The 11,458-nt window shown below is 33.8% G+C and overlaps 1 protein-coding gene across 1 annotated transcript in view; it reads left to right on the forward strand.

Moving 5' to 3' along the window:
* Positions 1-7,750, forward strand: part of LOC108916169 (acetylcholinesterase-like) — an 11,804-nt gene extending 4,054 nt beyond the window's left edge. Inside the window, exons 5-10 of the mRNA XM_023456665.1 lie at positions 3,998-4,374; positions 4,449-4,641; positions 4,707-4,873; positions 5,216-5,348; positions 7,274-7,472; positions 7,529-7,750. Of these exons, the coding sequence (XP_023312433.1) occupies positions 3,998-4,374; positions 4,449-4,641; positions 4,707-4,873; positions 5,216-5,348; positions 7,274-7,472; positions 7,529-7,709 (1,250 nt within the window). The 3' untranslated portion in view covers positions 7,710-7,750. The remainder of the gene's footprint in view (positions 1-3,997; positions 4,375-4,448; positions 4,642-4,706; positions 4,874-5,215; positions 5,349-7,273; positions 7,473-7,528) is intronic.
* Positions 7,751-11,458: the final 3,708 nt, after the last annotated feature.

The following is an 11,458-nucleotide window of genomic DNA, read 5'->3' on the forward strand; positions in this document are numbered from 1 at the left end:
TAGTCCAGGAAAATTAGCATTTCACCTCGGAATTGGATAAAGAAGGTTCGATTTTGATGAGACAAAGTGCGTTCTCTTCGTAATTGCATGTAGGTCAAAGTCTACAACGTCTCATGCGGCGCTAATTTGTTTATTTATTAATAATCAATTATTATTAACAAATTAGCGTATTTCGGATATTACGTGGGTTGGAAAAGGCCAATTTTGATGCGGTAGAGCCCATTCTTCTTCTGATTAGTTGTACCTTAACTTTGGGAGACTCCCACCGATCTTCATTTGTTTATTGATTTTTATTCAATCATTAAGAGCAAATTAGGCAATCGGACTGGGAGAGGGGGATTTTCACGCGGTAATCGACGCTCTTCTCGTACTTGGATTACAAGACTGATTTTCATTTGTTCAATGATCTTCAATGAATTAGTATATACAAATTCGGGCTGTTATCTCTGAGCTGGACGAGAAAAGTCTGATTTTTATGGAATAAGTCACTTTGATCATCATCCGGGATATTCCAAAACCGTTAAGTTCCAAATGATCTTCATTTGTTTCTTTTTACTAATTAATCATTATAAAAAAATTACACGTGTAATCTGTAACTAAGACTTAGAATGGATAATTTTTAATTAAAGAGAAGTGGATAACATTTATTCATAATGATTCATGTTCTATATGGTCTTCAGTTTTTTGAGAATTCACTTCCTGCGTTAGGGTCTTGAACTTTCTATATAAAACCACGTTCATCCCGTCCAAATCGGCTAGTCCTACTCCCTACCGCAGATATCACGTCTAATTTGTTTATAACAATCAAATAAAAACCGATAAACAAATATCGCTATCGGTATTGATCGGTGGGGGTCCTTTACAGTTAAAGTACAACTAATAAGAAGAAGAATAAGCTTTACCGCATCAAGATTGGCCGTTTCCACCCCACGTAATATCCGAAATACGATTATTTGTTAATAATAATTGATTATTTATAAATAAACAAATTAGCGCCGCATGAGACGTTGTAGACTTTGATGTACATGCAATTACGCAGAGAACGCACTTTGTCCCTTCGAAATCGAACCTTCTATATGCAATTCCGAAGTTCGGCCCTATTTTCGTCTAATTTTCCTGGACTATTGCTAAATCATCTATAACGCGTATTGAGAAATTTGTAAATAAATCCGTTAATAATTTTACAATATAAAATTTTATATTTCAAAGAATGAGAACAGAAATATATAGTGATTCTCAAGATGAAATTGAATACTTGGATGATTTAGATGAACAATTAAAAGATAGAGAAATTGTTGAAAGTAAAATTCTATAGCACGTTAGAAAAAACACAAGAGTATAGTATAAGCCTTTGAAACTTTACCTGCTGCCAAAATATCCGGAGCTATTACAGATGGGGTAACAAGAAGGATACACAACTGTTTACAAGTAGATGGCGGTCACTTCGAGTAAATTAATTAGATTTCTGAAAATAATTATTATTCGTATTACGTAGTTTAATTCTGTTATTTTATTAAAATTATTTTTAATTTATCCCTACTGATTGGTAGTCATGAGTGCACTCTCATTAGATACTCTGCAAGATGTATTTATTATCTTGTGATACTCTCCATAAATAAAAAATAAATTTAGAATATCAGCATTTGAATAAATGTTAACGTTTTCCATTCTTTAACAATAAATAATACTCAAATAAACATTCACTATTTATATAAAAATTTAGCAGATACAAACTTGATGTAAGTAACTACATATATACGAGTATAGACCGGTGTCAATCATGTACAAATGATTATAAGATACATATTTGAATTTTTAATTTATGATTCAACGTTTTCTTTATTAAAAAATCTAATTTCTCCTTTTGGCACGATTTTTACAAGCGTCCAATTTCTAAGGTTTTTGGTGTAAGTAATCCCCAGTATCTCCGCCACTGGCACACATATTTATATCCGAATTCAGTAGATACAAACTGATGTAAGTAAACTATATAATCCGATGACAATCATATTGAGAGAGATCCAGAATGATTGAAGCGTTTGGGGAACGCAGCCTGTTTCTAACACCATCTTTAGCATAATATGAAAATCTGTAGTATTGACAGAGACAGGCACAGGCTGTGATCTCCAAACACTTCAATCATTCTGGATCTCTCGGTACAATGATTATAAAATATTTGAATTTTTAAATCATGATTCAATGTTTTCTTTATAAAAAAATCTAAGTTCTCCTTTTGGCACGATTTTTACAAAGGTAAAGAGACAAACAAATTTTATGTTTGAGATTCAATTTGAGCCAAATTTCTTCAACGAATACAATATATCTTGATTTCACTACAGCATTTGATAATTTAGATCTTTTGCTCAATAAGCTCTCAAATTTTGGTTTCTCTAACCCTCTGGTAACTTTATCTCAAATAATTATCATTTTAATATATTGCAACGTCGTGTATACCACAAGGATATGTATTAGAAAATATTAGGAAACTTGCTATTCCGTTTTTTTCTTAATGACATAGGTTACAAATATATGTGAAATGTTTATTATGGAATTATATAAAATTAAATTGAAAGTACTGAAAGCTGAAATTTTATCAAATCTAAATTTTTATGTACCTTGAATAAACCAGTCATTGCAATGTCATTTATTTACCAATACCGAGTACGAACAGTTTAAAATGTTCTCCTCAGTGATATATAGGGTGTCTCATAATTAGCTGCCAACCCTGAACAGGCCGATTCTATGATCAAAACTCAGTAAAAAGTTCATATGAACATGGGTCCGGAAATGCTTCCTAAGGGCACAGGGACCCATTGAAGAGGGAGGAATGGAAATCATTTTTTTGCAATATCTCTCAATCGCGTTGTGATAAATGAATGAAATTTGGTATACACAGCTAAATTTTGATGAGCAATTTGATGGACTAATCCATTTATTTCCACAAGGTCCATTGGGGTGGGTACGGGGGGGCCCTTGGTACTTTGCGTGTGTAACTTTTTCATCTTTGACTTTTTAACAAATTGGACAGCAAATTCCGTTTTCCCGAACTGTTTTACGTTAAAAAGGTACTCTTGTTTCAAATCGTTATCTTTAACGGTTTCTGAGAAAATCGCTCTTGAATTAATCCCACTTTGGTCAATTTCATAGTAATTTAACAAAAAAAATTTTTTTGTTTAAATTTAATCTAATTTTAATAAAAAAATAATAATAAAAAATTAAATTAAATAAAAATTAATCCTTTAAATGGAAAAGAGAGGAAAGGAAAATTATTATTATTATTTTTTGTTTAAATTACTATGAAATTGACCAAAGTGGGATTAATTCAAGAGCGATTTTCTCAGAAACCGTTAAAGATAACGATTTGAAACAAGAGTACCTTTTTAACGTAAAACAGTTCGGGAAAACGGAATTTGCTGTCCAATTAGTTAAAAAGTCAAAGATGAAAAAGTAACACACGCAAGGTACCAAGGGTCCCCCCGTACCCACCCCAATGGACCTTGTGGAAATAATTGGATTAGTCCATCAAATTGCTCATCAAAATTTAGCTGTGTATACCAAATTTCATTCATTTATCACAACGCGATTGAGAGATATTGCAAAAAAATGATTTCCATTCCTCCCTCTTCAATGGGTCCCTGTGCCCTTAGGAAGCATTTCCGGACCCATGTTCATATGAACTTTTTTACTTAGTTTTGATCATAGAATCGGCCTGTTCAGGGTTGGCAGTTAATTATGAGACACCCTGTATTTAACAGTAAATCCCTGAGTGAGTCCTTGTAGGTCATTTCTCGAATGTTACTTCATTAAAAATTGTAGCACTTTTTTATTTATTTACTTTTGATTTTAATTTCCACATATTTATTTTTTATAGCTTTCTATTTTTTTTAATTTCTTCTTTTATATCTTTTAATGTTCTTTTTCATTATTTCATTAACATAATATAATTAGATAATCTTATTCCCAATTTATTCCAAAGTCTCAATTCATATTCTTTCAGGATTTCTGACAACAGAAGACGGAGTCATACCAGGAAACTTGGGATTAAAAGATCAACATTTTGCCATTCAGTGGGTTAAAAATAATATCGATTTATTTGGTGGGGACCCCGAAAAAATTACGATATCTGGTGAGAGTGCCGGAGGAGCATCTGTGGGATTACAGTTAGTAAGTCAACGGAATAAAGGCTTATTCAGAGGTGCGATTTTACAAAGTGGTACCTCAATGAGTCAGTGGGCACATCAAGACTATGCAAGATTCTACGCTTTCGAATTAGCTCGAAGTTTGGTTCCAAGTTTCACTTCGGATAATTCAACGGAATTACTGCAACTGTTGCAAAGCCTTCCTGCTTCCGACATAAACGACAACTCAGTTACTGTAAGTTGAATGAATTGGTGATGAGAAGTTAAATACCAAATATAGATCATACACTAAAACCAAAATTTGCATAGGCTGCTGTTGGAAAAGAGTCTGAGTTAATGGAAGGCCAAGGTTTAATATGGCTGCCTGTAATTGAGGACGCTAGTCTAGATGGAGCACTCCTCACGGGTTTATTTCATGAAGATATTAGAACAGGAAACATAAACCAAATTCCCATAATTATTGGCTTTAACTCTGAAGAGGCACTATTTTTTTTGAAAAGTGGTAAGATTACGAAGACTTATTCAAATGTCTTATTATTTGATACAAATGTCAACCGTTTTTTTAAGATCCTTCAGAGGTTGAGGCGCGTGCGAAATATTTCGACAGTGATTTATCCAACCTCATTAGGAACAAGTTCAATATGACCAAAGAGAACAAACTGACAGTTGGCTCTAGACTGAGACAAATTTACACCGATGGAACATTCGAAGAAGATCCTGGGCAAGTAGTGAAGGTAACATCCATATATTGTTTAAGCTGCTTTTCATGTGTTTGTTGAAATTGTTACTACATTGTTTAGAAGGAAACATTCCTCAATAACGAAAAAAAAAATTTACTTCCAAAAAAAAAAATGAGAAGCCTGCCAGAAATTACAGTAATTTCGTTTTACCATGTTCCGTTAAAGTGACATCTAAAAACGAAAGAAAAATCACAACTTCAAATCGTTTTCTCAAACTATCTTACAAAAAAGAACTTGTTTTCACAATGTGTCGCTGCATATTAACCTTTTCAACGTTTAAAGAGCATACAAATAATTGAAACGAATGATTGATAATATAATAAAACTTTCCTTTAGTTTTATAGTGATGAGTCGTTTATAACCGCATCTATTAGGCATGCAAAGTTACAATCCAACTATACCGACGTTTATATGTACCAGTTTTCATACCAAGGCAATATGGGAGGTATGAAGGATTTAGAAATTGCAGGTAAGCTTTCTGTATTCAAGCAATGTTAACAAATACTTATACGATGTAACGTTAGGACATAGAGAGCAATCGAGAAGGGTTATTCCTTAGGCAAATAGTTGTCCCAGGTTTTCCTCATAATAATTGATAATCAAATAATTGGACCCTTCTTTTTTGAAGAGCGCAATATAGGATAAGTTTACACCAACATTTTACATAATCAATTGCCAGGTCTATTGGAAGATATTCCTATATTTACAAGATTACAAATGATATTACAACATGATTTAGCTCCTGCTCATTTTATTCGACTAATGAAAGAGTATCCTAATGAAAGCTGGAAAGTTATGTTAGTAGGTTGTGACGCACTTTTCCTCGGTTCTCTCTCTGTGGATCGTTCGGTGTAAATTTTTATTACTTTTAACTATGGTGTGTACACCCCCTGTAATTTAATTTTTCGGAAAGGTTTTCTATTCCTCGGACTGGACTCTAAACGGTAATGTTAGTTAATAACTTATATAGTCGGTTTTAATCTCGGGCGCCAGTTTCCCTAAATTTTACGTGGGGGAAACTCCACGTAACCCTTACCCTCGGTTTAGAGTAAAGTGCACAGGTAGCTACAGTGAAGAAAATAAATTCCAGGGGTCAAATGAATTTCTTTTAGGAGAAAACGGCAGAGAGTACGGCAGAGAGTAGTTTTCTCAGTGTAGTTTTATTTTAAATATGAAATTTAACGGGAGCTCTACAAAACGATATCAGCGTTTTTGTGGTTTCGGAATGTTATCGTTTTACCTCGACGGTGAAAGAAATAAACCTATTAAGTTTTACTAGATTTATTCAAAAGGGAAAATATTAATACCTAGTACAAATACAAATTGTGTAAATTTTATTCCTACCCACTACTAAGTGACAAACTATTTACAAATTTATCAAACAATAATTATATATAAAATCGGTGTTAAAGAGACAAAACTAAAACGTTGTAATTCTTGGTTTTTACAATTTTATTTATCACCTTTGAAAAGAAGTAAATATTTACGAACGGACTCAAAAACAAAATATTTATTACTCTACAATAGTAGACGGTTTTTAAGTAACAAAGAACATGGTGAATTTAAACGGTCTGAAAAAGAAAGATAGTAAATTATTTGCAGACGTTTTTACTGGTCCCCGCTGATTCTGAAAATAAATCAAAATTTATTCGGAATTATTTCGGAGTTATTTTAAACAGGTCGGCGGTCAAATATCGGTATTACGTCCTAGCAAGCAATGCAAAATTAGTATGCGGTAAGCGGTAAGCAGTAAGCGGTAGCAATAACCAGCGAAGAAAACCCAGGCGGTGCAAGGCGGAAAAATAGGATGGTAAAACGGGATCCGAAGTATTTCGCCTTACAATTCGTACTGGCCTCTAATTTTATACGTCCTGGTGACCGATGTTGTCGGACTCTCAGTATACAACGCTTCTCGATCTGATGGGTATACACGCCGACCAGGGAGAAACGTACGTATACTATATGGAACGACCCGGAGATTAAGTAAGATAAGTACCTACTTATTTATAAATTTCAAAAGACTAAAACTCGACAACCCTGGAGAATTGATCCCATGTAACTTTTTTATTCAGCGTGACCTCAGGAACTTCTATCTTCAATATGTTCAGTACGTCATGCAACACCATGTATAAGACAAATAAATAAATAAAGATTGTCATATAGAAAGATGATTTTAAATTGGACATGGTATTTATTATTAATGGTTTAAGTAAAATTTGTCTTTTCATCCCTTATAATTCATGGATGGAAGGAAACTGTGAAGAATTCATGAATTTGTGCAACGATGTCTAAAAATAAAGACTCCATTCGAATTCAAAAATCAGTCACATACACGGTCAATATTTTCTATATTAACAATGAATATCTGCAAGCTACCACATAATCTGATTTCAGGTGTTCGAGGTGTTGGTCACGCTGAAGAATTGTGTTATTTATGGGACGCGCACCTTTCTTATGGATCTCCTAATGGATCTCCTTATGGATTTCCTTATGGATCTCCTTATGGATATCCTTATGTATCTCCTGATGATTCAGAAGATGTTAAGACACGTCACCGTTTGTTAACCCTATGGTCAAACTTTGTCAAATACCTGTGAGTACTTATGATCAGAATCGCATGAAATAATATTTATGCATGATTTACTTTAGAAACCCAACTCCAGAAGTGGACAGTTTAATGGGTAACGTGACGTGGGAGAAAGTTAGTCCAAATAATTTGGTGTATTTGAACATCAACGATACACTTGAAATGCAGACGAATCCAAGAGACTACCTCAAACGAGAAAGAATTATAGACGTGTACGCTATACCTCCATTGGTTAATTACTAATGTATCTTGAGAAATAAACTGTATCATTTATATTGCTTTTATACAGGGTGTTAATGAATAGGTGTTACAAACGGGTATGGTATGTAAAAAATCCAAAAATAAGTGCAGTTTACTTAATAAACACATATCCTAAAGCGGCTCATTTTCGAGATACAGGGCGTTGAAATTTAAAAATAATAAACTATTTTTTCCTGTAGCTCCGGTATTAGTTAATATTTCTTTATCAAACTCAACAGACAGATTTACTAGCTTAAAGGATGCATAAATATGGCAGAAACCATTTATTGGCTTCTTCTAGTGGCGTGCGATAGGTGTCGTTTCACCTTTTATCCCCCCTAAATTGTGCGGCACTGTACAAATATTAGTTTTTCGTATGTTTTTGAATTTGCTAGTATTTTTTACGTAAATAATGTATACTTGTTAGACTTCCATAAAATGAGTAATTATCAAGTTATTAACATTTACATTACTGAGGTCACCTTATGCTCCAAAAACCAAAAATTTTTAAAAAGTGACATGTTGAGTAAATTTTTCACGAAATTGTTTAGTAAATGCATACATGTGTCGCTTTTTCTTTTTGAGATACAAAACATTCAAGGTTTCCGTATTCCTCAAGCAAGTTTAAAATGTTGGAAAAAAAACATTTGCCGTTGACATTACTTGTATTTTAATGTCAAATTATTTTCGATTGTGAAACGAGGCAGTTTTTAATTATTATTGTTATTTTAGTGTAAAGTTTAGTTTGTAAGTTTTAATTATTAGATAGATATCTTTATCCATTCGTTTAAAACATTCATACATCATGAATGAATATACTTCTGCTGATTATGCAAACATGATATTAATGTACGGTCAAGCGCGTTGTAATGGCAGGGCTGCCCGTCGGTTATACTCAATCCGATTTCCAAATCGTCCAACCCCTTCACATAAGATATTTGGAAGAGTGTTTCGCAGGTTGCAGGAAACAGGAACTTTTACAACAAATAGGGTTAACTGCGGGGTAAGGAGAAACCGCAGAACGATAAGGTTCGAAGAAGAAGTTCTTAATAGGATAGAAGAAAACCAATCCACCAGCAGTCGAAGTATTGCTCAGAATATGCATGTAAACCATGTAAGCGTTTGGCAAGTTTTACGCGAGCAACAGCTTCACGCTTATCATATACAAAAGGTTCAAGCTTTAACTCCCGCCGACTTTCAGCCACGACTAAACTTTTGCCATTGGTTTCTTCAACAGTGTCAGTTGCAAGCAAATTTTCCGCGGTTTGTGCTTTTTACAGACGAAGCATCCTTCACACGAGAAGGGATCTTTAATTCTCGCAACAACCATGTCTGGGCTGAAGAAAACCCTCACACCATTCGCTCCACTAGATTTCAGCAGAAGTTTGGCGTCAATGTCTGGGCTGGTATAATTGACGGGCGCTTAATTGGTCCGCACCTTCTTCCAAATCGTCTTACAGGTCCTATTTATTTAACGTTCCTACAACAAGTACTTCCAGAATTATTAGAAAATGTGCCATTGAACATTCGACAGGAAATGTGGCTGCAGCATGATGGTGCGCCAGCGCACTTTTCGCTTGTTGTCCGAGATCACCTTAATCAACAATTCGGTGTAAGATGGATTGGCCGTGGAGGACCTATGGCGTGGCCACCACGTTCCCCAGACATGACCCCGCTTGACTTTTATTTGTGGGGCCATATGAAGAGTCTAGTTTATGAAACTCCTGTTGAGTCAGAAGAAGATTTGGTAGCACGCATTCTAGCTGCAGCGCAGGAGATCGAAACGACGCCTGGCACTTTTGACCGAATGTACACAAATATGCTTCGAAGAATTAACGCTTGTATCGCTACTGGTGGCCGTAATTTTGAGCATTTACTGTAATTTTTTTGTGCAAAATAAAAATACCTTTTAAACAACTTTAACTTTTTGTATCTCGAAAACTAGCATAGCATAGAAAAACATAGTTTTTGGAGCATAAGGTGACCTCAGTAATGTAAATGTTAATAACTTGATAATACTCATTTTATGGAAGTCTAACAAGTATACATTATTTACGTAAAAAATACTAGCAAATTCAAAAACATACGAAAAACTAATATTTGTACAGTGCCGCACAATTTAGGGGGGATAAAAGGTGAAACGACACCTATCGCACGCCACTAGAAGAAGCCAATAAATGGTTTCTGCCATATTTATGCATCCTTTAAGCTAGTAAATCTGTCTGTTGAGTTTGATAAAGAAATATTAACTAATACCGGAGCTACAGGAAAAAATAGTTTATTATTTTTAAATTTCAACGCCCTGTATCTCGAAAATGAGCCGCTTTAGGACATATGTTTATTAAGTAAACTGCACTTATTTTTGGATTTTTTACATACCATATCCGTTTGTAACACCTATTCATTAACACCCTGTATATGCTGCGCATTTTCTATTAGGTGCAATCTGGTCAAAAGCAGTTTGATTGTGATTAACTTATACCTACTCGCAATTACTAAACAAAATATTTGTTTTGTTATCATAATGGAATGAAGAAAGTATACAATGAAGACGTTAGATATCAGTTGTTGTCAAAGTCGATAAAGCACCTTATTTTTGTTGTTACAATGTTGCATAACATCTAGGTCCTTGAAGAAATTATTTGATAAAAAAAGGAAAAGCAATATTGTATCAAGGCACTAAAATATTCCCTAAATCTGTAACATAATAATTATGAAAGAAGAAAGAAGACGAATTTCAAAGAAGTTTTCTTTGAAATTCGTGTTCTAAAAATAAAATTGAAAATCAGCGTACAATATGTAAAATGTGAAAGCTTTTATAAAACCTATTGAAATTTAACGCCACCGTTATTAAGAGTGGTGAACTGTATGAACGGTTAGATAAGCAAATAAAAGGGTTGGAGATGGCTTACTACTGTTGAAATTCACTAGGTTCTTGAGGGGCCCTTCTGATGTCCTGAATTTGAAGCGGCTGTCTATTTATTATTGAGTTGGAATAGGAATCAAACACGCACTTGTTTCTAGGTCGAGTCTTTCGAATAAACCGAATCACACATAAAACCATCTCCAACAAAAAACAGTACGTAAAAAAGATTTTCGTATTTAATTGAATAAAATAGAAACAATCATGTTGTTGCAACAATTGAAGAGAAAATAAAATTTATTTACTGAAGAAAAAGAAAAGTCTGTGGCAAGTCACTAGTTCCTTCAGTTTTTATAGACATGCGACGTAAGTAACAAAACAGGTAATTTCTCTTTATCAGCTGATAAAGAGAAATTAGAGATTCTAATAACTGGTCCGCTTCTATAGACTAGAACCCGCGAGCAACAAGGGCAGATTCCCCTAGCTGGGGAAATGAAAGGTAATTCTGTAAATGGCAGTAACCTCGGCATAACTCGAAAAAGCATCGTACTTTAAATTATAATTTTGTTAACAGTAACTAAATCGTAAAAGAAATGTGCACCATTGGTACATATCTTATGTGACAATTGCTTCTAAATTATGCTATAAAAGCTACTTTGGTGTTGTGTCTAATTTTGCTTCTTTATGGAATTTTCTAGATTTGTAATCAATTATACCTGTAACCACTTAAGCGCCTTAAAAATAAACATTACATCTTCTTTATCTCATTATTACCTGATAATATGATTCATTTTTAGGTGTACCTACACTTATTTTTTAAATAAAACGGTAACTTTCGTCAATTTTTGGCATATAGCTATTAGTTCAAAATGAAATACAATAAAAATTA

This window comes from Anoplophora glabripennis, unplaced genomic scaffold (genome assembly GCF_000390285.2).
Source record: "Anoplophora glabripennis isolate ALB-LARVAE unplaced genomic scaffold, Agla_2.0 scaffold2147, whole genome shotgun sequence".
Classification (NCBI taxonomy): domain Eukaryota; kingdom Metazoa; phylum Arthropoda; class Insecta; order Coleoptera; family Cerambycidae; genus Anoplophora; species Anoplophora glabripennis.